General features: G+C 47.0%; 3 protein-coding genes and 1 long non-coding RNA gene across 10 annotated transcripts; 2 read left to right on the forward strand and 2 right to left on the reverse strand.

Annotated features, from left to right (window-relative positions):
• The first annotated feature begins 292 nt into the window (after positions 1-292).
• On the forward strand, positions 293-8345 carry retreg1 (reticulophagy regulator 1). 2 transcript variants are annotated; one of them, XM_058071953.1, is made up of 9 exons: positions 293-506; positions 2583-2689; positions 3169-3199; positions 5897-6014; positions 6101-6185; positions 6265-6387; positions 6495-6565; positions 6866-6989; positions 7062-8345. In XM_058071953.1, the coding sequence occupies exons 1-9, from the start codon at positions 334-336 to the stop codon at positions 7541-7543; spliced, it is 1314 nt and encodes a 437-aa protein (XP_057927936.1). In that variant the 5' UTR covers positions 293-333; the 3' UTR covers positions 7544-8345. The 2 variants fall into 2 exon arrangements, with proteins under 2 accessions (XP_057927936.1, XP_057927945.1); XM_058071962.1 differs by lacking the exons at positions 2583-2689; positions 3169-3199.
• On the reverse strand, positions 2604-10632 carry LOC131128779 (uncharacterized). The gene is made up of 3 exons (XR_009129699.1): positions 10257-10632; positions 7064-7608; positions 2604-6362 (listed from the first exon to the last, which is right to left on the reverse strand). It is a non-coding gene; the product is annotated as an uncharacterized LOC131128779 (long non-coding RNA).
• On the forward strand, positions 10554-13833 carry stard3nl (STARD3 N-terminal like). Of its 3 annotated transcripts, XM_058071987.1 has the most exons (8): positions 10554-10718; positions 11203-11441; positions 11510-11587; positions 11723-11800; positions 11882-11935; positions 12862-12979; positions 13081-13179; positions 13255-13833. In XM_058071987.1, exons 2-8 carry the CDS (start codon positions 11244-11246, stop codon positions 13305-13307), a joined length of 678 nt encoding a protein of 225 aa, XP_057927970.1. In that variant the 5' UTR covers positions 10554-10718; positions 11203-11243; the 3' UTR covers positions 13308-13833. The 3 variants fall into 3 exon arrangements, with proteins under 3 accessions (XP_057927970.1, XP_057927960.1, XP_057927979.1); XM_058071977.1 differs by having other exon boundaries at positions 11510-11800; XM_058071996.1 differs by lacking the exons at positions 13081-13179; positions 13255-13833 and having other exon boundaries at positions 11510-11800; positions 11882-11957; positions 12862-12980.
• Positions 13168-27149, reverse strand: slco5a1a (solute carrier organic anion transporter family member 5A1a). Of its 4 annotated transcripts, none has more exons than XM_058071913.1 (10): positions 27025-27149; positions 24874-26065; positions 19844-19976; positions 18828-19048; positions 18581-18745; positions 18324-18522; positions 16617-16776; positions 16295-16539; positions 15933-15997; positions 13168-15818 (listed from the first exon to the last, which is right to left on the reverse strand). In XM_058071913.1, the coding sequence occupies exons 2-10, from the start codon at positions 25820-25822 to the stop codon at positions 15307-15309; spliced, it is 2649 nt and encodes an 882-aa protein (XP_057927896.1). In that variant the 5' UTR covers positions 25823-26065; positions 27025-27149; the 3' UTR covers positions 13168-15306. The 4 variants fall into 4 exon arrangements, with proteins under 4 accessions (XP_057927896.1, XP_057927906.1, XP_057927912.1 ...); XM_058071923.1 differs by having other exon boundaries at positions 24874-26070; positions 27025-27121; XM_058071929.1 differs by lacking the exon at positions 27025-27149 and having other exon boundaries at positions 24874-25650; positions 25744-26989.
• Between the last annotated feature and the right edge of the window lie 513 nt (positions 27150-27662).

A 27662-nucleotide genomic window follows, 5' to 3' on the forward strand; every position in this document is an offset into this window, starting at 1 on the left:
AAATGTTACTTGTGGATACCAGGATTTTGGTCATTTTCTGGAAAAACAAACATTCGGTTTGTTTGGGTTGAAAGTTATGAAAATTAATGCTGCAAAAATGAGTAGCGCTTGGCCATTTTCATTTTGTAAAAGTAGCTAGCTCTTGGAAATTTTCATTTTGTAAAAGTACCTAGCTCTTGGAAATTTTCATTTTGTAAAAGTAGCTCTCACATTCAACTTCCGCTAACGATTTATTTTGAAAAGCCCCCACGGGAACAAGATTGCTAAGCCAGGTGAAACTGACGCCGACGAGGAGGGGAGGAGTGGAGCTGCTCGCTGAGGTCTGGACTTGCGATGCTGGGAAACAAGGAAGCAGGAAGCCCCGCCGGCGGGGCTCCAAGCCGGATTCACTGTGGGGAGGAGCCACCTTCAGGTCGTCCCGGGGGTCGCCTCTGCGGCCTGGTGGACTGGAAGCAGAGACCGTTCAGGACTTCAGCCTTGTTTGCTGCAGCCAACTCAGCCCTGTGGTGAGAAGCGAGCAACATGACGCAGCCATTGACCACAACAACACACCTTAGATATCAAAGTCTTCCTGTATTTAAACTGTAATAATATGATAATACCCTTGTATCATTTTTTTCAGTATTTGTAATAATTATGCTTTAAAAAAGTGTTTCTATGTAAAATTGAACGACACCAGAGGCGTAGATAGACATTTATGCGTAGACATTATGTCTGATTGTTATTTTGAGATCATTAGAAGTGATGTTGATTAAATACCGATTATATATAATAATAATTGTTTTATTTTCTGAGTACTCAAAGACGCTTTACAGTAGAGAAAAAGAAATAAAAATAGATTTGAGTAAAGGCTAAAAGCGGGGCGGGGCACAGCAGTCAGGTATAAAAAGTTAGACATTAAAACCAGATTTAAAGAGGTGGGTTTTTAGTTGGTTTTTGAAACTGGGAAGGTCAGGGCAAGCATGGAGTGAATGGGGCAAAGAGTTCCAACATATGTGTTGACGGGAGCGGGTGGAGGTGAGGAGGCGGGCAGAGGAGTTGTGAATATATTGTAGTTTGTTGAGGGTTTTGGAAGGTGTACCGTAGAGAATACTGTTGCAGTAGTCCATTCTGGTTGGGATGAATGCATGGATCAGGGATTCAGCGGCAGAGAATGGAAGTGATGGACGGAGTCGGGCTATGTTCTTAAGATGGAAGAATGCAGTCCGGGTTAACAGTTTGATGTGGGGTTCAAATGAAAGGGTGGGGTCCAGGAGGATACCAAGGTTGCGGATGAGCGGGGATGGAGTGAGGGTGGCGCTGTCGAGTTGGAGACAGAAGTTATGGGTGGATGTTGGGATGTTTTGGGGCCAATGATGATAATATCTGTTTTGTCACTGTAAAGTTTGAGGAATTTGTGCTCCATCCAGGTTTTGATGTCAGTTAAGCAGTTGGTGAGGGTGGAGTAGATGTTGGAGTTGATGGAGATGTAAAGCTGAATATCATCGGCGTAGCTGTGGAAATTGAGGCCATGACGATGGATGATATTACCAAGTGGGAGGATGTAGAGGATGAAGAGGAGAGGACCAAGCACCGAACCTTGGGGAACACCTTGAGGTAAAGGGGCTATGGAGGAGGAGCAGCGAACTGTTGACGATTGGTGAGGTATGACTGGAGCCAGGACAGAGCAGAGTCGGTGATGTTGAGGCTGGTTTTGAGGCGGGACAGGAGGATTAGAGTGGCTGATGGTGTCAAAAGCTGCGGTGAGGTCTAGGAGGATGAGGATGGTGAGATGGAGGAGCAAAGAAGATCATTAGTGATTTTAAGAAGAGCTGTTTCAGTGCTGTGTTTGGGACGGAAGCCGGACTGGAAGGATTCAAACAGGCTGTTGGAGTTGAGGTGCGTTTGTAGTTGAGCAGCTATGACACGTTCAAGGACTTTGGACAGAAAGGGGAGGTTGGATATGGGATGGAAATTGGAAAGGTTATCGGAATCAAGACCAGGCTTTTTGAGTGCGGGGGTGATTGCTGCCAGCTTGACATTCATTCATTCATTTTCTACCGCTTATCCTCACGAGGGTTGCGGGGGGTGCTGGAGCCTATCCCAGCTGTTTTCGGGCGAGAGGCGGGGTACACCCTGGACTGGTGGCCAGCCAATCACAGGGCACATATAGACAAACAACCATTCACACTCACATTCATACCTATGGACAATTTGGAGTGGCCAATTAACCTAGCATGTTTTTGGAATGTGGGAGGAAACCGGAGTACCCGGAGAAAACCCACACATGCACGGGGAGAACATGCAAACTCCACACAGAGATGGCCAAGGGTGGGCCAGCTTGACAGACTGTGTGTATATATATATATGTATGTATATATATATATATGTATATATGTATATATATATATGTATATATATATGTATATATATATGTATATATATATGTATGTATATATGTATGTATATATGTGTGTATATATATATATATATATATATATATATATATATATATATATATATATATATATATATAAAAAATACCAGTCGTGTTCAATGGATGGCTTGATGAAAACATACATCTTACGTCCATCTACTACTAGGTTGGTGGCCTTTAGCTCTTTGCGGACCTCCACCCTCGTTGCCCTCCTGCTGGCTGTGGTGGTCGTCAAGGCGACCGCCAGAGATGTTGTCTGCCACACATCCAAAGGTAACTTCAGCATCGCTTCACTTGTCAAGAGTCCAAAGTCAGTGTTTCCCATTTATGGTATGTATTTATTTGTGGTGGCTTTACACAAATACATTTGGACCGCCACAGATAAATTTGATAACACATTATAATGGCAGTGTCCGTGAATGTAGCTTGCAGTTCCAACTTCATACAGTAGATAGCATCCTAACTCATACACAGCTGCTACGCCAAAGAATAAGAATAAGTAGCAGGAGGGATCACTGTTGCCAATTTAGCGACTTTCTTGCTATAGTTAGAGAGCATTCAGACCTGTGTAGATTTTTTTTTTTAAAGTGACCGGCGACATGACATGACATCAGCTACCCACAACCCACCACCACAAATAGATTAGTCCTGTGGGGAACACAAACTTGGTTAATCTAATCAAGACATCAAGTTGACGTAGAACTTGAAGTCCGGTCTACTTGGTTTTAACCTTCTGCTAATGTTCTCCACAGCAACTCCCTTGTGGAGCAGCATGTCAGCAAGGTAAGAAGATCCTCAACTCATCCCATTGTTGATCGTACTCGAGGAGGGGAGAGTTTACGTAAAGACGTTTTATCACGTCTCATCAGCTTATCCAAACAACAACAAAAAGATTATTTGTGTAAATGTGAGGAAAATGTTCCTCACCCGCCTGTGATGTGTGGTGCCAAAGTCTTCCTGGGTTCCAGTACAGGTCATGGAGCTTTTGGGGGCCCCAGTCTAAATGTAGCTAAGCTGTTGTGTGTTAGAATGGACGTGTGATGAATTTGTGATATTATTTTTCATAACCATTGATACATATTGATCACATTGTAGCTCAGAGTGGAGATATTCACGGCTGTAGTTGACGTCATGTCTACTTTACGCAGCAAACTGGATGAGAGTACTGCATGTATACAACTTGAAGGCTGCTTCTTCTACTTGAAGTGTGCTTGAAGTCTCTGGGTGGCGTGTAGAAAATGTCATGTGACTACAGCTTTGACATGAAGTTAGTTCCAAGAAAGCCTCCCAAATTGGCAAACTGACTTTCAAGCTCAATTGATGATGAATCCATGGCTGATGAATCCTCCCTGAGCTGTAGAACATGCAGCCAAGGCCTAAAGGTCAGGGTTGGGCCATATGGGGTCATGTGACCAACAACCACTTGTTGTTTTTGTAGATGTCGTCCTCTCAGCATGGCTCTGTAACGTGGACACCGCCTGTTTGTCTACTTGCCTGACATTTGTCTGCGTTGCGTCATTGTCACCTGTCGCTGTCCGTCAGCGGCGTCATGTGACGGGCGGTGCCTCAGCGCTCAGGCAAAGGATTGTGGGAGATTAGCTGCTGACAGAAACACTGAAATGTCACCCGTGTAATTGTCCCACTACGCTACTGTTGTTTCGCAACAGGATTCTATTGGCTTTATATCTATAATTCTACGCTTTATTGCTGCTGTGATGTCACAGTCATCATGTTTGTGACCGACGCAACCCAACCTTTTCATTGTGAAAGGGGCGCCATGTTTACCAACCTGAGGTACCTGCAGCAGAGTGAGAGAGCTGTCAATCAATGTGTGTGTGTGTGTGTAGTAAAAGTGCATAAACATCATGTGAGCGTTGCAGGAAGACGACTGTGTGTTCCCACAACAAACTTCAAGTGTCTCAAGAGTTGTGAAACCTGAACGGTCAGTGTGTGTGTGTGTGTGCGTGTGTGCGCGTGTGATTCAGCTTTTTCCAGAACAGCGTCAACACAGCGAGACAGGTGAACCAATCAGGCGGCTGGCCGGGGAGGGGAGTGCTCCTTTGCGAGCCCTCTGATTGGATGCCACAAACAAACAAACGTCACTTGTGGTAAAGATATTTATCATTGACAAAGATGAGTCAGCGTATTTGTGTCAGAGCTGTCAATCAACAGTCTGTGGGCGTGGTTGAACCACAATATTTAAGTCATTTCCCATGTCAGTCTGGGGGGGGGGGGCTTGGCAATGTGCGGCTGCGGCCCCCTGCTGCACCCCACCCCGGTACTACGTCACAACGCTGTGCTGCTGGTGACTGCCTGTCACGATGTAATGTGACTGTGTTATTTTTAGAGCCGGGGGCTTGAAATAAGCGGACTGGGCTTCATTGAGCATAAACACAAGTCGCCATCACTTCAACACCAGCCAGACTCGAACCTGCGATTTCTAGCTCTCAGACCGACTGTTTGCTTCTTCGTCACCGTGAGCCTCTCCTGTCTCTTTTGGCCGCTGGTGGATCTAACATGTCTCCCGAAGACCGTGGAGCAGGACTCAGGTATGGGATGGGGTTCAGAACCGGGAGAGCTGAAAGACCCTCAGCGGGTCTCGGAGGTAATGGTTCGAGGGGAAGCCTAAACAGTCTTGAATGGCTTTTATGTGAGGTCATGAATCTTTCTCTGTGTGGTTCCATGTGGTTCCATCGTGTTCTTCTTCTTATTCTGGTACCATAAAGTCCACCAGGTCCATGGAGCCTTGCTGTGTCTTCCTGATTCATACGTCTTTTCCATCCCGTTACTCACCTTATATTCCAATCTCACCCAAGATGCTCCTGTTGTCGCGTCTATTTGAGGATGATGATGCTATTATTGGATATTGTTTATTGTTATATTGTTGCACTGAAGGATGCTGCCTGAACGAAGAGGTCCTTTCATGTGCTGATGAAATATTTGATGGACTTCTCTCTTCCTGTCGTGACGTTTATCACCTCTTTCAAAAGTGCAAGTTCATACTCTGTTAGCTTGTTACGCTAGTCTTTTTGGTGGCTGGCAGGTCACTTCCTGGTTCATTGAAGATGACTTAAGACTAAGTTTAACAAGATTTGCACCAACTCCTTCAAGTACTTTGAACTTAACTTACTAACATTAGTTTTTGTGTTTGTCTTGGTAAAGGAAGAATATTTCATATTTATATATATCATATTTTGCTGAATCATGACCAAAGTCAACAGATGACTCAGCAGATTCCAGTGGAACGCTTTCGTGGAACATGCGGGTCTGGTGTCCACGTTTCCCAGGAAACAGCCTCCTCACGGGGGTCAGATGTGGGATGTACATGTGCCTGGGTGGGGGTAGGGGGCGTGGGGGCCTGGGGGGTTATTAATGGTAAGGTGGGAGGGGCTAGCAGGCCAACGCTGCAGCGCAAACATGACATCATGCTGATATTGTAAAAATGGCTGACAGTGACCTTTGACCTTGTCTGTGTCACAGCTGGGAAATGATGGACTCGGGCCAGGACAGCGGGTCCAGCGACGGGCTTCACCTGGGCAGCTCGCTCCGCCTCTTCCTGCAGGAGATGTCAGCCTTCAAGCAGCAGAACCCTGGCAAGGTGAGGAAGAACCGGGCCCAGTGGGTCAGACCCGCTTTGGTGGAGTGGTCTGGTTCTTTTCAGCACACGTGTCCTTTGTCCTGCAGTTCTGTTTGCTGGTTTGTAGCTTTTGCACCTTCTTTGCTGTCCTCGGACGCTACATTCCAGGGATTGTCGTCTCGTATCTTCTTGGTGAGTCTTCGTTTCTCATCAAGGCGCCCTCACATGAACATTAATATTCATTAAGTCCCGCATTTCCTCTTCTCCGCAGTGCTGTCTATCTTCCTGTGGCCTCTGGTGTCGTCTCAAGAGGTGTCTTTGTGGCTGAAGCCGGTTTTGCAGAAACTGGACTTTGGCATCGCGGCATTCCTGTGGAAAATGAAAAAGAATCATGGTGATTATTGAAAGCATGAAAACATTCAAATAATGTGCATCGCATCTTAAACGCTTCGGGACTTGGTAGTGGACTCATGTGGTCCTGTGTGTGTTGTGGTCCTCCAGAGAGAAGACTGGGGCAGGCCATTGCTGAGAGAGAAGCCATCGAGTCGGATCTTTCATCAATGTTTCCCAAGGTGGGCTCGTCTTCTCAATTTAATTACTCCCCAATTACTCCCCTTTGTTATCAACAAAGGTTCTTTTACAAGGTTCACCTTCACTCACAAACTTGACTTGAATTTTTGTATTTGCATGGCAAATAAACCTGAAAGATAGTGTAGCTTCATTAAAAATGGCTTGCAGTACAACTTTGTGCCACACGAGGGAGCTAGTGACGCACTAGTCCCATCAACGCTGATTCAATGACGTCTACTTCTCATTGATGTCATTTGTTTGTTGACATTTAACGTGTTAATCCTGGTGAGACGTTTGCACAGTTGGACCCTGTGGTGTGGAAGGAGATGTCCCTGTCGGACACGTCTGTCTCTGAGGTGACATGGACGGACAACAGTGCTTTCAACATGTCGGAGGAACACACGCCGCAGACGGAGAACTCTGAAGGTACATTTCATGAGTGTGCAAGTGGGAGGAGCCTATGTGTTATGACATCATTGTGATGTGCTGACCTCACAGACCTGGACAGAGAAGAGGCGTTCACTGGCGGTCTTCCAGAGTTTCCCTCTCTTGACAACGGGGCGTCGACCAATGGTGACGAAGAAGACGACTTCAGTCTTCCTCAGCCAATCAGGGGCAAGTGTGCACCTCCCCCAGCAGAGGACATGCCCACCCACAAAGCTCTGGACCTAGCCAGTGACGTCATCACCGCCGCCGTCACGGCCGCCATTCAGGAAAGAAGTAAGGCGGTCCTTGGTTTCGCAGCGAGCTCAGACCAAAACTGTCTAGATTGGTCCCGATTCCAAGAGTCCACCACGGCGCCGGAGCTGGTGGAGGAGTTTGACAGCGAGGTGGAGGACTTTGAGCTGCTGGACCAGGCCGAGCTGGATCAACTGGAAGGGGAGCTCGGCCTGGGGGCCGCCAAGGTCCAGAGTGTTGAGGATGAGAACAAGACTCACAAAGGTTCTGGATTCTTCTCCAAACTGCTGAGACGCCACTAATGACTGAGGAAGGCTGGACCGGGGTGATCCGTAGGGGGTGCAGGTCTGGGGTGTAGTTTGGGGCCCTGGGAGGAGTCAGGAAATAACAGTTTCTATTCATTTCTTCTTGTTGTATTGTTCAAAACCGACCTATTTGTTGAAGCTGGAGAAGAATTCTCACCATTATCTTTTATGATTATTATGTCCCATGATTGTGATTAGCACTTTACCTGTTGCCATGGTTACGCTGGTGCCCATTGATGGCATTTTTCCCGTGATTGAAGGACAATTTATCTTGACCGTTTTTTTCCAAATGCAGGCACATCAGTTTTGTGAGTGAGGATGTCCTTTAATCACATCTTTAATTGGTTTAGTTTTGTGTTCTTTTTTCTTTTTTAAAATTTTATAACATTTTCATGGTACATACTGGATATGTTGTCATCTCACACTTAAGTCATACGTGTTTTATGGGCACGTTAATGAAAACATGCACCTTGTCCACATTTTCTAGTAAAAACATCATTCATGTAGTTCCATCCATCCATCTTCTATACTGCTTGTCCTTACTGGGGTCATGCTGGAGCCTATCCCAGCTGACGACAGGCAAGGTACACCCTGGGCTGGTTGCCAGCCAATCGCTTCAGTACTTGAATGACTAATTCAGTGCCTAAAACAACTTGTGATGCTTTACAGCTAATGGTTGTTTAAATCTAAGCTTCTTCTGCATAGTTCAGTTCAAGAGCTCATTTAGGAATGTGCACCAAAGTGTTCATGTCAACCGACTTATGTCAATTAAATGTTTCAGTGCAACAAGCAGATGAAATGATTTGACTTCATCGTGTGTGAGAAGTACATCGACTGGCCAGGCGGGGGTGCTGTGACAAGAACGCTAACTAGGTTTCATTTATTCATTTTCTACCGCTTTTTCCTCACGAGGGTCGCAGGGGTTGCTGGAGCCTATCCCAGCTGTCTCCGGGCGAGAGGCGGGGTCCACCCTGGACTGGTGGCCAGCCAATCACAGGGCACATATAGACAAACAGCCATTCACACTCACATTCATACCTATATGGACAATTTGGAGTGGCCAATTAACCTAGCATGTTTTTGGAATGTGGGAGGAAACAGGAGTACCCGCTAACTAGGTTTCACCTTTTAAAAATATAAGAGACATATGCACCCTCCTAGCTTAGATATAAGAGACATATGCACCCTCCCAGCTTCGATATGAGAGACGTAGGCACCCTCCCAGCTTAGATATAAGAGACATATGCACCCTCCCAGCTTAGATATAAGAGACATATGCACCCTCCCAGCTTCGATATGAGAGACGTAGGCACCCTCCCAGCTTAGATATAAGAGACATATGCACCCTCCCAGCTTAGATATAAGAGACATATGCACCCTCCCAGCTTCGATATGAGAGACGTAGGCACCCTCCCAGCTTCGATATGAGAGACGTAGGCACCCTCCCAGCTTGGATAGAAGAGACATACGCACCCTCCCATCTTAAATTATACATGTGGCGCGAATAAAAGGCTCCTTCAATTGACAAAGAATTCTTATTTTTCATGAGGTCAAATTTTATTTTATTATTTATTTTACCATGCCACAATTTGTACTTGTATAACCATTTTTTTTAAAACTTTGAATAGTTATATATTTCAAATCATTCTTGTAACGGGGCGGCCAGCGAGGGCGGGGCTACAAGCCCACCAAGGGTGACCTATTACATAATGTACAGGAACATCTGGCAAACCAATACAAAAGGCCAGGGGGTAGTAGTTGGCAAATACATTATATTTTTATTTTACACCCAAGAAAATTTCAATACAGTGATTTTATTAGCTACGAAATATAAAAGGCTAGGCACATTAAGACACTAATTGGCCCTAATTTGGAGGGGGGGGGGTGAAACACAACACAGCAAACCAATACCAACAAAAGCAAAACCCCAACAACACAAAATAACCTTTAAATCAAATACTAACTCCCAATTGGACCAAGTAAAACTGCATACGTGCGATGGTTGTTGGTCCTTCCCTAAAGTGCATACAATAAGCCTGTAGGAGCTATTTATTAGTGTGTTCCTAGGTTTCTAATATCTGTTGATTTATTTTTTGTTGTTTTTTTTGGATTACTTGATAATATTTTCTTAGTTATTTATTTGTTTATCTATCATATTTTGTTGGGGTTAATTAGTAGTTAATTTGTGGGTTTATTTCATTGGATAACACCCTGGGCTCCTGCAATATATTTAGGTAGGCAGTGCTCACAGGACCAGCATGGTGGGCCTATGGTTTTTGTATCAGCGCAAGAGAGGCAACAGGAGACAAGGCCCTTGTTCCTTTTTGTTTATTTGCTTGCTTGGTAATAAAAGGAAATACGATGAAACGGAACAAGATTGTTTGGACAATGACTCTTTTGCGTAAAACACAACCCGTGGTGCATCAGTGGCCTTTTGATTAGAGTTTAAGTTAAGTTTATTTTTTGAAGGACAAATAGCCACTACAAAACCCGTTGGGACAACACAACCCCAGAGCGCCATCTACTGCCTAAATTAAGCCTAACACGCTTTTGGAGGTTCACAGAAAAAGGTAAGAGTAGTGTGCGCAACAAAAGCTTAATATAACGAGCGACACAGAGGCATACCAAGACAGCAGTAGCTTACTGAAACACAAAATGATGAACACGTTAACCACTGCAACTGAATATAACAAAAGAAAACGAAAACTACCTTCACAGTGATCTCCACAGCCAAACCAGGTCAGGAGCGATCGGCACTTCTCCGCTGCAGGTGACGCTCTGATAGAGGAAGCAAGGTGCCATTGAAATAGACCGCCTGATTAGTGCGGCTGCGCACAGTGGCTGCCCGTGATACGTTTGGGGGAGTGCTGGCCATCGGACTTTTGGCTTTCAACTACAGCCGGAGCTGAGTCACCAAAATCACCCCATTACACTCTCATAAAAATGCCGAGTCATTGTGTCAGATGCCTCCTCTCGGGAAGCATACAGTTGTTAAACTCCATATCCCCGAATGCATCGCGGCGCCTACTTCCGGTCCCAGCAGCCAGAGCGGAAACAAATGGCTCTTGTGTCTGCTGCATTTGGGCTCAAATTGAGCCAAACCTGGTGAGGAATTATTTCACCAACTAGAACGAAGACATTTTAGGTGGCGGCGGTGAGCGTCTTCTAAAAGGTAGAGATGACATTTGGTCGCGTTTGTATGTTTTAGATTGCTGGGATTCCAACAATGACTGGTGGTTTCGTTTCAGTTCTTCAGTTTCGTTTCAGCCCACTGAAACCTGCGAGCTAAGACGCTCATAATAAGAACACGATTCAATGATTAATTAATGAAATTAAAGTGTGTCTTCTGTATCTTCAATTAATTTAAGAAGCTTTTCTTCACGTTCTCTGTTATGATGGCTGAAAGATGAGAAAGCCCCAAATTGCTCTTCATTCATTTTAGTATGACGACGTTTTTGAGCTGCTAGAATCACGGCATATCACGGCATATCACAGCATATCACAGCATATCATAGCATATCACAGCATATCACAGCATATCACAGCATTCCCAATTAGTGGCAACACAGGGCTATGTTTTGGGGGATATCATAACACGTTGGTGTGTTTGCCCGACAAAGTGAATAAGATTGGTACCCTCTGATCCCAAACCCCAGTGGCCTTGGCGGGACCTGCTAGAAGGGGGTGTGGTTAAACGATGGACAGCCGATGCAGCAGCAGCGCCGACTCCAGGACGGTGGCCCGCGTGGCCATCAACTCCACACCCGTGTCAGCCCATGGGGAGTCCTACGAGGTGGCGGGGAAGAAATGCATCTCTGACGTCAGGAGGACCTTCTGCCTCTTTGTTACCTTTGACCTTTTGTTCATCACCTTGCTGTGGATCATTGAGCTCAACGTGAGAAAACACCGAAGGTATGAAAAGTTGCGCTGGCGTTCAGGCAATGAAAGTGTTTTGTCCACCAGGTGAACGGCGGCATTCCGAAGCAGCTGGATGAAGAAGTCCTCCACTACGACTACCACGCCTCGTTCTTTGACATTTTTGTATGGCTGCTCTTGCTGAAGAAACATCACCACACACACGCACATACACACAAACACACATACACACACACACACTGGCGTGCTCTCACCTCCTGTTCTTGTTGCATCTCCTCTCCTACGCTTGCTTCCTGGCAGCTACTGGCCGTGTTCAGGTTCGCCTCGCTCATCCTGGCCTACGCCGTCTTCAGGCTGCGTCACTGGTGGGCCATCGCGGTCAGTACTGACAAACATTACAGTACACTAAGCTAGAACATCATTCCCACTGTGACTCCTGGTTCTGGTTCTGTCTGACAGGTCACCACAGCTGTAAGCTGCGCCTTCCTGATTGCCAAAGTCATTTTATCCAAGGTACCCTTATCATTTATCCAAGGTACCCTTATCATTTATCCAAGGTACCCTTAACAATATCTTCATCAATAACAAATGTTAAGGTCTACGTATTCATATTCAGAGCTTTTGGTAAGGAGCATTCGCTTCAGTACACAGGTGTGAGGGACAGGAAGTGAAACATTTACCACAGAATTTTTTTTACATGTTCTCAATGTGTGTCTGTGTGTGTGAGGTACTCAGGTTTCCTCCCACATTCCAAAAACATGCTAGGTTAATTGGCGACTCCAAATTGTCCATAGGTATGAATGTGGGTGGGAATGGTTATTGGCTATATGTCGCCCTGGTGACCAGTTCATGTTGCCTGATGGCGGCTGGGATAGGCTCCAGCATACACCTGCAACTCTAATGAGGAGGGACAGAAAATGGATGGATGGAAAATTTCAAACAAAAAGTGGCAATTTGACAAAGATGTACAAGATATTCAAGTGTCATTGATTTGTTTCAGAAGATGCAACTCTTAACTGGACTGGACTCTAACTGAATCCATTTTTCCCATAAGAAATCCTGTATATCCAATTCATCCTTTCCGTAAAGCCAAAAATGTACACAGAGAACCAAAAATTGTAATTTGACAGAAAAGGTGCAATTTTACATATGTAATGTTTTAAGTATAAGGTTTGATGATTAGAATTATCTGCTCACAGTTTTTTAATCTTTCAATTAAAAAATCATTAATGCTGTGAACACAGAAGCTAAGCGGTTCTGTTTTGAATTTAGTTTCCTTACTAAATCCAAACTGTGACCTTAAATCAGTGCCTTGGTGGGTGCTGCTGTTTTGGGTTTCAAAGGGTTAACAGCAGTTAACTCTTGAATAGACCAGAAGCATCCATGGTGTGAAGCCATTGCAGTTCTTCTACGTTTCTGCCTTTTTGTGTGTGTGTCAGCTGCTATCTCAGGGGGCTTTTGGGTACCTGCTGCCCATCATCTCCTTCGTGTTGGCCTGGATAGAAACATGGCTACTGGACTTTAAAGTTCTTCCTCAGGAGGCTGAAGATGAAAACAGTAAGTGACAACTTCACTTATACCCCCCCACATCAGTAGTGTAACAGCGTCCTCATCCTCATAACAACCAAATGACCCCCCCCCCCCCTCCCCCTTCTCAGGATACCGGTCCATCTTGGACGCCAGCGAGCGAGCGCCTCTCTTGTGTCCCGGACCAATGTCTGATGGACAGTTCTACTCGCCGCCCGAGTCCGTGGCAGGTCAGCAGCCCCTCGTGCACGTTGGGTGAGCACACATGTACTATGAGCTCACATGTGCTAACCGTGTGCTTTCAGACACCGACGAGGACCTGGACGACAAACAAGGACTGTTTTTAAGTTCTCACTGATGCATCTTAGGACATTTACTGACGAGTACGTGCTTTAGTCTTCCTGTCAGGATGTCCCGAGAGAACATTTAAAGGGAAAACCGCCTTACACTTTGGGACATTTAATGTCCCAAATGTGCACACGACAACCTTTGTTGATATCAACAGGCACCAGAGGACGCTAATGGAATCAAATTCCTAAATGAATGTTTGCTTACTTGATATAAGCTCCTGGAGGAGTTTGCTCTGCATGAAGAAGGGAAGACGCTGAGGCCAGTGTGATATTCTCCTCCGCACAACCTGCGGCAGACCCCCAAAACACAACATGAACATTTGAGCGGAATTAAGCCTTTCAAAATAAGTGTCAGAGGTCACCATGGGAGCTGTGAAGTTGGTTTATGCAGGAGCTCCAAGTGTGGCTGGTCTGAGGACATCATGAAGACAATGGGAACACCGCTTTATTCTTTCTTCACATTTTACTGACAAAGGTCATGACTTTGTAAAAGAAACTATACAGATAATAAAAAAAGGTTGATTCTTAAGCTGCTGGTAGCCTCCATGTTCAACACAACCTGCTGGTCACATGACACCGGCTCGTTGCGGAAGGGACTTGATGTATCAGGCTTACTCATTTTACAAGTAGATGCTTGGACAATCTTCTCCACTTTCACCAAATCGTGACATTTAAGTCGTTGGCTGTGTCTCAATTGGTGCACTTAAGTCAATACACAAGTACGTTAAAATGCATTACATTCTCAGTACCCGGATGTTGCACTCAAAACGAGCAGTGTGAGTATTTCGTAATGACGTTTTTCACCCTCAATAGACGCCACTTTGCTACGTACCGGAACAGGGTGGTGCGGACTGTTAAAAAGGAATAATCATTAAATGAGTACACATTGCACGCAGTAAACGTATTGAGGTGCACTGATGCAAGTATTCCATTTGAGACATAGCTTTTACTTTGCTGCGTTAGTTACAACTGCAGTTCTAAATGTCACCAGCAGGTGTCACCAGAAGACCACAACTGACTTGAGTGCTTCAGGTGACATCAACAAATCCAATGCACTCACGTGACATCATGGCGCGGACCCACACCCGTGGACCAATCAATGTGCGTTGAAGCGGGTGCGTAGAGGTGCACCGAGCCAAAATGTTACAGCACCGATTTGACGCCTCTGGAGTCATGTGACTCAGTGGCCCCCTGTGATGCTGACCGAGGGAGCTAGAGTTAGTAAAGAGTGCGTGTCCGTGACGATGACAGGGAGTGACGCAAAGAGAATGGAGAGGAACGCCAGTAAAAACATTCACATTTTTCATCAGCGAGAAGCCAATGACTTCTTTGGATTGTTGAGCTAACTACACGTGATCACGTGATCAATCATTGAGGAAGCTAGCCTTCCCTCCATCAGCTGATCTACTAGTGGTTGCTTGATCAACACCCCCCCACCCCCCAGCCTGTGCTGGCTTTTTTTCTCCATGTTAAACCGTTAATCTCGGTATGCATGTGGGGGGGTGGTAGGTGTATGGGAGCATTGTATGGATATGGAACGCACTTTCCTTCATTATGTCATAGGGTCAGGCAGGAGGGTGGGGCTTCATTGCCAGTTAGGGGTCTTCAAAATGGCCACCAAGCATTGTCACGCAGCGGGCCATTGGTCACATGAACACACCAGCCTTCAAGGTGAGGGAATCAAGCGCACCAGGGAAAGGAGGGTGAGGTGAGGAGGGCGGTCAGTGTGAACTGAGGTATGTGTAGGCGGGGCCACGGCACACCTGAGCGGGTGCGGTGCTGTGAGGTGACACAAGGCACATGGAGCCCAGTTTAAGGGGGCGGAGTATCAAGAGCAATGGACGCACGCCTTGGTGGCTCATGAAGCGGCGGCCCATCACGCGTCTCCGTAGTCCAACATGAGTCCTTGTCCACTGACGCTGGCGTCTGATCAGCAAGCTTCCTCGCCGTGGTTGGTAACGGCCACCGCGGTTGATTGGCTTCAGGTCCGAGTCTTAAAAATGAAAGTCAGACCCGGACTGAGACTTGCTCCAGAGAGCGGGCTGGCGCTGGCGGTGACACCACAGCTGCGGCGGGAGTGGGCGGGGTTATTGCTTTCAGCTCGTTGCCCGGGCAACTCTGGGTGCTGACGACACGGTTGAGGGCGCCCGTGCGCTGAGGCACGCCAGCGGGGGGAATGGCGTGGTCGCTCCTGGGGATGTTGACGGGGCAGGAACGCGTGCGGGCGTGGCCCTTGTGGCCCCCCGGGTGACACACCAGACTGCCCACTGTATCGACGGGTGACAGGTGGCGCTTCAGCCAGCGCTCCACGCGCTCCTCCTTGTACTTGATGGAGTACCATGTGAGGAAGATGAAGAGCAAGCCCAGGAACTTGAGGCTGGCGGCCAGGCCGAAGTAGACGAAGCGCAGTGACGTCACGTCGTACTCCCAACAGGAGCCATGCACGCCGCAGTCCTGCTGCCACAACATGCATGTCGTGTCAATCACAGCGCCAAAGTAAATGGGGGTTGGGATGTAGGCTGATCCCACAACAGGAAGGACAGATGGAGGAGGACAAAAACAACAAGTTAAGACTCCATCTTTGTGTTTCTCATGTTTTGACTCTCGTGGAGCTAAAGGAGTGTTGTTCTCACCGAGAGTCCTGAGGAGAACAAACTGCATCCCCAAAGCAAACGGCCTCTCCTGCTCAGCGACTGACCTGCAGACACAGCAGTTAGCATGTTAGCAGCTAGCATGCCATCAATCTTTGTAGCACTGCTCTCTTGTCAGAGCCTACCTCCCGCTTGGGAACCTGCTCTTATTGGTCAGTGTTGTATAGTAACTTAATAAAAATACTTAGTGCAGGACACTTACTTTGTTCCATACTTTGCTTCGGACTGACGGTAAGAAGAATAAGCAGCAGCTACATTTACTCAAGTCATGTTCTGACAACAACAAGATGTTGGTAGCTTGCCACCAGGTTTAATTAGGACAGTATAAACGCTATAAAAGGTACCTGAGTGTTACGATGATGGCGGAGGGCTGAGCGCAGGCGGTGATGAGCGTGACGATGAAGAGGAATATGAGGAAGGGAATGAGGGTGCTGCAGGTGCGGTCGCACTTCCCCGACACGGCGTATCCGTTCTCGTTAAGGTACGTCTTGACGATGACCAGCTGCAGCTGGTTGCTACCCGGCCCGCTGGACGACGGTGTGATGACCTGGCGGCTCTGGACGCAGGCGCAGTCCGAGTAGTTGCGGATCTGGAGGCCACATCATATGATCAATCTTGACGTTCCGGAGGAACGTGAGTAGTAGAAGAGAGCGGGTTATGTCTTACGCCGCTGCTGTCGTTAGCGACACTGCTGCAACCGGCCAGGCAGGGGTTGAAGTAGGTGATCCCGTCAGAGCCACAAACCGGAGCGTACTCGTGGATTCTACAGCCGCAGTTGACGTTGCAACCTCCCGTCAGGTTCCTTTGCGTCATGGTCAGCGTCGGCCTGAAGTAACAACATTCATTACTTTTCTAAACCCATTCAAACGACTCCAAACGTCAAAATATTCGTCTCATTCGAGCACGATGGCAGTTTCATCCACCCATCCATTTTCTATGTCGCTAATCGTCACTGAGGTCGCAGGGGTGCTGGAGCCTATCCCAGCTGTCTTTGGGTGAGAGGCGGGGTTCACCCTGGATTGATCGCCCGTCGATCCCAGGGCACATATGGACAAATAACCATTCCCATATTTCTACCTATGGACAATTAGAGTCACCATGTTTTTGGAATGTGGAGCAAACCTCGGGGAGAACATGCAAACCTCACACCGAGATTCAAACCCAGGTCTTCCCGATCTTCTGACTGTGTGGCCAACATGCTAACCACTTGACCACCTTGCTGCCCCATAACAATTCTTATAACCTCTTTCACATTTCTCAACCTCAACACTCAACGAAACCTTCAGCACACTTGCTGGCTGTTTTTCACATTCCAGAATTCCACATTTCTGCACCTAGTTAAAGCTAAAGTTAAAGCTTTGGTTAAAGCTGCTGGTTGAGAAGGAGGAAGTGTTGTGGACAGTTGAACTATGTGTTGTGTTGTCTTTTAGCACCCCTACTGGTGTTAAGGTTGGCAAAAAACCTGAAAAAGAACAAGCTTCAGACTCCACAACAATGTCCCAGAAATAATAATAAAAAAAGAAACCAAGAATTGTCCCACTGCTATTATGTCCTATTTTCTAGCACTGTCTACTACTACATTGGGTCATGTGAGTGTACAAGGTGTTATTACATGTGTAGAGTGCTGTAATAAAGTTAAAACCTGTATTTAGAAGATCCTAAATAGGTCTTCTATGCATTAACTACAAACGTACTTATCAGCACAAATCAAGCAGAACTGTGGCCGGAAAAACAAAAAAGTTAGCGCCACATTCGGGAGAGAACTACTACTTGTAGGAATGCCGTTCGAATACTTAAGATTACATTTGGAACCAGTCTTGGGAATCATTCTTTCGCATTGGACCGATGTGGTTGGAACATATGTGGTTGGTATATTAAGAATATTGTTAGAATGTCGTCCCAATATTTATACAAGGCATCCAATTGCTGGCTGAAGTCTGGTCGGAAGGTCCAGCATCATCAGGAATAAGAACTGGCTCTTGGGGCCGGCAGCCGTTCCTCATCCTCGTCTGGCTCATTCCCCTCTAGTGCCACTAGGGCTTCAACAAGGTTTGATATGATGAAGTAATCCATCCAAATAATTGAGGTGTGAGCGCCTTATTAAGGTCTCCAATTGGCTCTGGAATGAGATGTTCAGGTAGGAGACAGGAAGAGTAAAGAAATGATGGAAAAGTAAGGAAAGAGAGATTCTCCTGGATTGGCTCCATGGCCGCGGTTAACGCCGCCATCCCTGGCCGGCTATCAAGTAACCCTGCCGTGACGTGAACATTTGCTTCCTGCCTGACAGATGGGCCAACGAGGACCGCCGCTGACAACGGCTCTGTCAGTTTGGACCCCAGTCCACGTGTAAGAAGACGAGTGTGGTGACTTTACCCGGTGGTGTACGGTATGTTGATCCCACCCAGGTTGATGCTCTCACAGCCCACGATGAACAGCGTGGAGAAGCAGAGCAGAGACACGCCGCTGCAGATCATGGCGAGCTTGGCTGACTCGCGAGCCCCCAGTTTGAGCTTCTTGATGATGTAGCCGCCCAGCACAATGCCCACGCCTGCGCTCGGCACGATGATCACACCTACAGGGGGAGGAGATCATGTTTAGAACATATACCATGCTCCACGCTGCGCACCAACCTGTGTAGATGCTGGCGCTGGAAGCGGGGATGCCAAACTGCGACTCGATGAACTTGGGGATGAACGTGATGAAGGCGGTGACGATGGCGCTCTCGGCCGTGTAGGACAGACTGACAAACAAAAACGTAACGTTGCTCAGGATCCTCACAGCCGCCTTTGGAAGGTCTGCAGGAAAAGAGACCGTCCTTGCTTGTTGGCTGACTTTATTACGAATAAAGTTATAGTGAAAACCATTGGTCAAGGTTACCTTTGATGTCCTTCCCAAAGCCCATGGACGAGGTGACCGCTTGGTTCTTGCCATTGTTGCTCTTCTCCTTCAGGACATCGTCGTCACTGGACAGCTCGTCCAAGCTTAGCTTTTTCCTCCGCTTCTTCTTCTTGTGTCGGGGGGGCAGCTTCTTGGGGAAGGTGAACATCGGAAAGATGACCAGCAGCATGGCCACGGCGCACAGCAGGAAGCCGCTCCACCTGGGAAACACCAACAGGAAGTAAAGCTGTTGCTGTGTTTTTAGCCAGATGTCGCCAGTACAGGAAGCTGCCGAGTCACAGGTGATGATGATGATGATGGGAATACAGAGCATGACGAAACCGTGAAGAAAGCATCACTGTTCTCTCCACCCATCCATCCATCCATGTCTGTTTTCCTACCATCTTGCTGGTGCCCCTCCAAGCTGACTTGGGGCGAGAGGCGGAGCACACCTTGTTGGCAAACCAACATTCATGCTTCTTTTTCACCCAATAATAGTAGGACTCATTTCAGGCATGTCCAAAGTGTGGTCTGGGAGCCATTTATGGGTTTTTTTGGTGTGTTTTTTAATTGGCCATTATTACTGAGATAATAATAATAATAACTCCCCATGGATGGTATGAAGCTGTGGAGGTGGGGTGCACGGAAGGCAGACTCCCAACAATCCTAGGTAAAAGTCATGATAAATGTTCACTAATCTAATCTAAAAAATGTGTTTTGTGTTAACATTTTGGGGTGGCTGGAATGGATCAACTGGTCTGTTTTGGTTTGAGTCGGAACGGATTCATGACTTTGAACAAGACACCCATGTATCTCATTTTTATGTTCATATCAGCCGATGTTATCAGACATCCATAATCTTTAATGTAAAAATGTATCAAAGTGCCCCCCGCCCCCATCCTTCAGTTTTTCTGCGTGTGGACCTTAGTGGAAAAAGCTTGGCACCCCTGGCTTATTTCATTTTATTTCATTGTGTCACATGTTTTTTTCCTGCTTCTTTGGTTGGGAATTCTCACCAGTTTCCGATGAAACGAGGGTCACTCTGGTCAATGTTGACCACGGTCTTGGGGTCCACGTAGAAGCCAATGAGGACGCCCCCCAGAAGGTAGCCGGCAGCCGGGCCCAGAGCGCCCATCACGTACATGATGGCTAATGGTGAGGAGAGAAGAAGGCTGTTATAACTTCAATAAAGGAGCTCTGAACAAAAATATCAACTATGATCCTACTGAGGACAACACAGAAGGTTAATATGGTGGCGACTGAATTTGGGGACACACTGACTAATTCAGGAAGTGATCTCCGCATCCCAATTATGAGGAAGATCTGAGTGAGAGGACCATCCATATGGCTGTCACTGACAATCTTGATGTGTTTAATATTTTACATAACTTCTCAACCACCACTAGTGGAGGACAATAAAGGCTGTGTGGGTGAGTGTGGGTCACATGAGCATAGAAATAAGATTTCTCCAATTAGAGGGAATTAACAGCGTACATTCCTTGGCCTGCCATGAAAGCCCACATCAGGTCAGGTGGTCCACGTCTAGTGGGAATGTTAGCTAAAAGCACCAGGAGCACCGGGTTCATTAAAGTCCCAGCTATGTCAGACAAATATGAAAATAGACAGAATTCTTCTTTCTAGGGTGTCCAACGTGTGGCCCACAGCGGCCAATAATCATGGACCACATTAGAGCATCACACAGACAACTGGAAATGGCCCATATGACCCCCCCCCAAAAGACTAGTTACTGTATGTGTCCCACACTAAAAGCTCTTTGATGATGATGTGCCTTTTAACTATGATACGCATGCTTGCAAGATCTGGTATGTTTTTACTATGTTAAAGTCGTCAAAAAGGTGATTTCTTTGCTATCATAATCAAAATGATAGGAAGAGACTATTTCAACTTTGCTGAGATGTAGGTTGTTTTTTCCTTACATAGTCTGTGTTTCCCATACATTCATTTATTTGCAGCGCCCCACCACAAATACATTGGGTGTGCCACAAATAGATTTGTCACTACCTGCTCACGCTGGCTTATAAACACATTATAATGGGACTGTCTTTCCATTTCTGTACAGTAGATGGCATTGGAACTCTGCCTCTTCATACACCTCACACACACCCGGTCTACCAGAGAGTAAGACCACATCGGACGGATTAGTGACTTTGTGGCTACATTTAGCCATGAAAGTCCTAGCGCCCCTCTCAATGAGCAGCCTCTGCTGCTGTAGGCTAAAAGCACTCACGGGCGGCGCCATCTTGCTTGTGAAACACACAAAAAAAGCAACAGAAGAAGGTTCCTTTGTGTTTCTAAACATATTTGTTTTGCTTTGCTGACTTTTTGTCTCTCACGGCGTCCGGAAAAATGATTTTATGGTCTTTTTAGCGTGTTTAAGCGTGTGAAGAATATCAAAGTGTCCCAACATCCCTCAATTTTTCTCTATGTAGTGCTTCGTGGAAGACGATTGGACCACCCTTCGCTACTGATGTCATTAGACATGCAAGGACGCATTTTTTTTGACCTCGCGTCTCATTACATCATCAGGGAAGATGATCATGAAGCACACAGAGACAGGATTGAGGGCTTTCCAAGGGGGCCCAGCAGCATGCGGGATAATCCCTCATCTCACTGCAGGAGAGGGAAAACCCCGTCCTGGCAGGCGTTACGCAACGTGATGCTTGATGGGATAAACCAGAAGCAGGAAAATCACAGCGGGAATGCCGAGTGGAGACAGACGGATGTGTGCAAGTGATGTACAGGAAAGAGCAAGACGATGATGATCTTTGACACTGTTGGACGTCTACGTGAAAGATGCTCATCATTACTCTAAGCCGTGTGACCTCCGGCCCCCCTGATGAGGATCAGGTGACTTCTTGACGTGGTCCAGACAGATGTCACAGTTCATCAGCGTTAAGCCTGAGCGTTCAAAGAGCAAACGTGACTTGATGGACAAAAAGGGGCAGCGCTTGTTAGCGACAACACAATGGACGTCATCAGTCGTCAATCACGGCCCACTGACTGACCTGCTTAGGACCCCGCTCCTGGGTCCACGTGAACCTGCCCCGCAGGCCCAAATCCAGCAAAATGACCAACAACCATACAAACAATAATAAACAGGACCTTTATTCTGAAAGGACGGCGATCCCTTTCAGGCTCTACTGGGGGCATTAAAGCAAAGCTGCATTTTTTTTCTGCTGAGCGAGGAGTCATGTGACCAAAAGTTTGGAGACACAGACAGCGGAGGCCGGTCGGGTCAGGCCGACATGAAAGGACAAGACACAATGAAACGTTGTGTGCCATCATAGCGTTGTCACGGCAACCTGCTGACTCAGCGCTGTCTCCTTATCTCTTCCCAGCAGGCCATCTGTGCCCACATCAGGACCCGACGTGGGTCACATGTGTGATCTCGTGGCACGTCCAGACACATTTCTCCTGGACGGATTCTGACCGATTCACACTCGTGGGGCACTTCAGTCGGTGCCCTGTCTCATCCAGGGGTGCCAAGCTCAATCGCACAGGGGGCCAAAACTCAAAGCCTGCTTGAGGTTGTGGCCCGAACTGGTCATTACAGCCTACCCCCGTGTTTTTTTTGTGTCCGTTCACGTGTTACTGAATCTACTTCCTGGTAGCCCAGGGATATAACACTATGGTTGTTCGGGTGGAGTTCGTTAGGAAAAAAAGTGACTGTCGACAGATCATCTCATCATCCTTCTCTCAATGTTGGGCAAAAGCTACAGTATTTTATATCAACACAAAAACATCACAATCCGTGAGCTGTGTTTGCATCTGTGGAATGGGCAGAATGTGTATTCCCCAGCATGCTTTGCTATAATTAAAATCATCACTTTTGTACAGACATTGTGCAATGGTTAAAGTACTGCCGTTTTTAGTGACATACAGTTCAATTGTTGACATTGGGTGTGAATCTGGCATCCTTATTAATATATAGCACCGTCATATAAGGTCCGTGAGGCGCCTGTTGGTACCATGTGATCTAATCGGATACATTACCAAACATTCTGCTTTTAAAAGCCAGAATGTCTGCTAAAGGTGTTTGGCGGGTGTTCCTTATGAAGTGGCCACTGAGTGCATTTTAAACTTTAGTCTATCAGCATTTTCACCAATAGTTGTTAAAAAACGGATGCAGTGCAAGTCAACCATGTCAGATTACTATGAGTAACAACACATAACTCCCATCATGCAATTTGATAGCAGCTACTCTCACTCACATGCACACACACAACATAATTGCTTCTTGGTCCACTTCACGCATCTTCTCCTGACACAACAATAAAATAATTCTGCCACCATTGCATTATTAATGAGGCATATTAACTTAGCAAAAAGAGATTATGACAACAACACGCGAGTTGCCATGACCCTGGTTTGTCATTCAAGTCATTAAAACTACACAGCGTGACTTTATTTGTGTAAATATGAGTTGTATGACAACCTGGTGATACGGTGTTCAACTTCCGTGGGCCGAGACGCCAGTGAGAACGTCAAACGTGTGTCGCACACGGCAGCCAAACAGAGCGTCTCTCATTGGGCTCACAAAGCAGGCCTGTGCTCGGTTATTCCCGCCTTTGGGCATGAGCTCATATGTAGGCTAACGCAAAGCGGGCCGCCACCGAGTGGAATGTTTGGCCCACAGCTGACGGCGATAGCCATGTTGGAGACAAAGACGGAATGTTCCTCTCGGCAGACAACAACTTGCCCACATGGAAGTCTCACAACTTCTCACTCACACCTGGTCCTATCAGACACCCAAACCCTGGTCCTATCAGACACCCACACCTGGCCCTATCAGACACCCACACCTGGTCCTATCAGGTTGGCATGCACTAACCAATGGTTGACTAAAAGCTTCTGGAGGGAACCTAGAAGAACTTTGAGACTGTTTAAGCTGGACCACAGCCATGAAATTCCCCTGATGCTTTTCCGAGCCATCCATCGATCAGGCTCGCTAAAAATGAGTGCGGAGAATAAATGAATTGAGCTGTGGTCCATCACCATGGCGATGCTGCTGAGTGGGCAGATTGACTAAAGACATCATGTGTCTCTAACACAATAATAAAGCTAAGTAGGCTAAGCAGCATAAGAGGACTATGAGGTCACAGTTGACCCTTTGTGCGGCGCTGCTGGTGCGGGTCCCAATCACTTCCACAACTTATTTATTATTATCATTATCATTTGTAGCCAAACATCACTGCTTTCTAAGCACGTTCATATATTTGTCCCTAAATACAAGACGTCTTCCAGCCAGCATTCCTCCATCCCAGAGACAGCTGAAGGAATGCTGTAGTTGTCCGGTGCAGCAAAAACGCGCTCAGGTGACACAAACGGGGGAGGACGGGGACACAAAGGTCTGTTGTCTATTTAGTCCTCAATGTCTCATTGGTCCACAACACTTCTACATTCCATCATGAGGAATCTTCATGTCAACATAAACACTTATGGTGGATGCTGGATCCACCAGAGACCCTCTTTTGTTGTCCACGTTGAGGAATGTAAGCCCCGCCTCTCTTGTCCTTTTCTATTCTTGTTTATTGCTTTGATTAAGCTTCGGCTTGTTGGAGGCTACTGGGGCGAACACTATTGTGGAGCCATGCCAACCAGCTCTGCATGGGCGATGGGGGGGGTTAAAGGTGGACGGAGTACTGAGTCATCTGGGGCCCACGACGGTGGGACAAAGAATGACATTGGGCGTGATCATCTCTGATATAGCGAAAAAGACACAATCACTGCACGCCTCAATATATCATTCTGAATAAAAAGCAAGTCCAAATTCATTTTTTCCATCTGGACAGAAAAAATAAACTGGTTGTAGCGTTAGCTAAGTCAGGATAAGCTAACATTAGCTAACATTCTAATAACATAACGTGTCAACAGCCAATAGAGCTTTGCCAAGCCGAACGGGTACCATGGGGCTGAAATATGGCGATCTAGCACTAGAATACTATTTGTGTTTTATTCGGTGACCGACAGGAAGTGACTAGCCTGCATAGGAACTGCGAGGTGACCACTTCCTGTCCAAGCTTACCTAGATAAAGTGAGGCGTTCTCCTTCTTGACGTTGTCATCCAGGTAGGTGGGGCCTAACGTGTAGATAGGCGTGGAACCCATTCCGACCAGAATCTGGGCGATGATGAACAGCGCCACGTAGAGGTTGTGCTCGTTGCCCTCCTGGTCCCTGGGACAGGAAGTGATATCCACGCGGTCCCTGCCGCTGGCATTGCTGTTCATGCACAGACCCTCATTGGCCGAGGACGAGTTGACCTCCTGGATCTGGTAGGGTGGGGAGATGAAGTGAGGTAAGGAGAAAAGGGCGGCGCCTACGGCGATGAAGACCCCGCCCACAGCCAGCCAGCGAGGCCTCTGGCCCCGGCCACCAAAATAGCTGATGAAGACGACCACCAGAAGGCTGCCGATGTCGAAGCAGCTGACCAGGAGGCCCGACTCCGAGCTCCTCAGGCTATAGCGCTTCTCGATTGTGGTGATGACGCTGCTGAGGTAGCCCGACACCATTAGGGACTGGATGAAGGTCAGGTAGCACATGCAGAACAGGAAGCAGCGGGAGTCCTGCAGGATGAGCGCCAAGTACTTCCTGCTGGGCACGCCCAGCCTAGCCAGCCCGGAGGACAAGTAGCCCGCGGGCTTCCTCCTCACCACCTTCTTGCCACGCAGCACCGCCGACGTCTCCGCATACGAGCCGGGCCGGTTCAACGCCGACTTGCCTGCCTTGGGCAGGTAGTCAGTCCTGGAGGCGGCGTCGCCGGCGTCCACATTGGCAGGCAGCTGGATGAACTCCGAGCTCTCCTCTGCCATGACGGACACCGAAGCAGACAGTAAGGTTTCCTCTGGAGGCGGCGTTGAGCTTAACACGGGAACACTTTGACATTTGACGTTCGTACCTGGCTCCTCTGTCTCGCTGGACAGCCCGTCCTCCTTGTGAAGGGACACGGACAACTCAGCCTCCTCCTGCTCTGTCATTATTGTGTCCTCCGGATGCGAGTCTAGGGCTCTTTACAGGCTGCTGGCCATGATGTCAGCTATGAGGAGAGCTTATCTGAGCCTTTCTTTATGTCCTGCCACCTGGACAGGGGCCTCCTATCGGGTCCGGCAGCAGCCCCAGAACCGGGCTGACGTTCGTCCTCGTCCTCGTCCTCCGCTGGGCTGCTGCTGCTGCTGGGATGAAGTGAGCCTGCGGAGGCTGCAGAGATGCTGCATCCCCGCCTGCCCTGCCAACGGGATCACACTGTTACACTTGCCTCCCCCTCTCCTCCCCCCACAGTCAAGGGCATCTCCCCTCCCAGTCTTATCGCCTCCCTGCAGACCGCCGCTTACTGCTCATTTTCGGGTCAAATCCTCTCAGCTTTGGGTGGAAAAATACAATAAAAATAGCGAATGGGCGTCAGGTGGAACGTCGAGCGATGGACTGGTCGTTGAAATGTTTGAGGTGACGAAGCCGTGAGGACGACAAACACCGCAGTGCTCAGCAGCTCTATTCAAAACATCTCTAGAGGAGTGAACAAACTCGCCGGAAGTTGCTGCTTCAAAATAAAACGTTTTACACCGCGCGATATCAATCACACGATAGGATCTCCAATAAGAGCATTCTGACTTCGTGTCGTTATTTTGCACAATAATCTATGAAGTACAACTGGCTTATCAACGAATACCATTGACAATGTACTCCCCTTTCCCCGTCCTCCCTTGTCATTGATATGCGAGCTATCGACATCAATTGTTAAACATTGTAACATTGATCAGGTAAAATGGTAAATAAACATTGTTCGGTGGTGGTGATCTACGGATAAATTTGACCAGTCCAAATCGCATATAAATAAGGACTCAATTGCAATTTCAATCAAATGTGGACGTCAGTAACAAGGCTGAGCATTTGTTTGATGCTAGGCGACAAACGTCAACTGCAGAAGAACAACTGATTTGTTTGTTTATTTCGGCTTTTTACTGATAATCTACGCAAACGACAGAGCGATCACAATTCGTCCATAAACGATCATTTGTAGCTCTTATCGTCGTAATGACCACAACAAAGCCTCACACTGAGTCGGCATCTTATTGTGAAGAGAACCCCCAGGATGGCTCAGCTAGCATGCAGCTTGCCCGTAGAGGCGTCATTTAGCTTGAGTCAAAAATGGCAACAGAAGGAGAACAGAAGCTTTACTAACCTTACACTCTCCAACGATGATGTCCTCACTCCGTCATCTCACAGTTAATGGCTGTGAGCTGGCGAGTGTCCAAAGTCTCGATCCAAGAGCTGATGGCTGCAAAGACGTAAGAAAAACACCGGAAGTGCGACGGGTTAGTCTTCACAATAAAAATACACACCAAAAACAACCTTCAATCAAAAAATACCAAGACATTAGGAACAATTCAAATCATTTGGCCTCGTAATTAATCGTGAAAAAGAGGTTGTTTTGTGCATATCTTATATCGTTATTTGAATGTCACACAAACAAAAGCCTATATATTTATATTTTTCCTAAATTTTATAAAGGTCACATACTTAAACAAAAATAAGTTAGACATCTCATTATGTTAGATATGTTTATTGTACGTTAGACAGTTGGAAGTACCGATTAGAATTAGAATGATTGTGCTTATTTTAAAATAATGGGGAGAAATACAGTAGTTAGCAGAGAACCATTAGTGAGCAAAGTCTGCCCCCTAACGGACTAACTAAGTACTAACTAGGTACTAACTAAGTACTAGCAGGTATTTAACAAACCAAAACAGTCAATAACACGAAGACCAGTCCACCACATATAAAAACTTTAATATACAGTGTTTATATTTGACTCCATAC

This window comes from Doryrhamphus excisus, chromosome 1 (genome assembly GCF_030265055.1).
Source record: "Doryrhamphus excisus isolate RoL2022-K1 chromosome 1, RoL_Dexc_1.0, whole genome shotgun sequence".
Lineage (NCBI taxonomy): Eukaryota > Metazoa > Chordata > Actinopteri > Syngnathiformes > Syngnathidae > Doryrhamphus > Doryrhamphus excisus.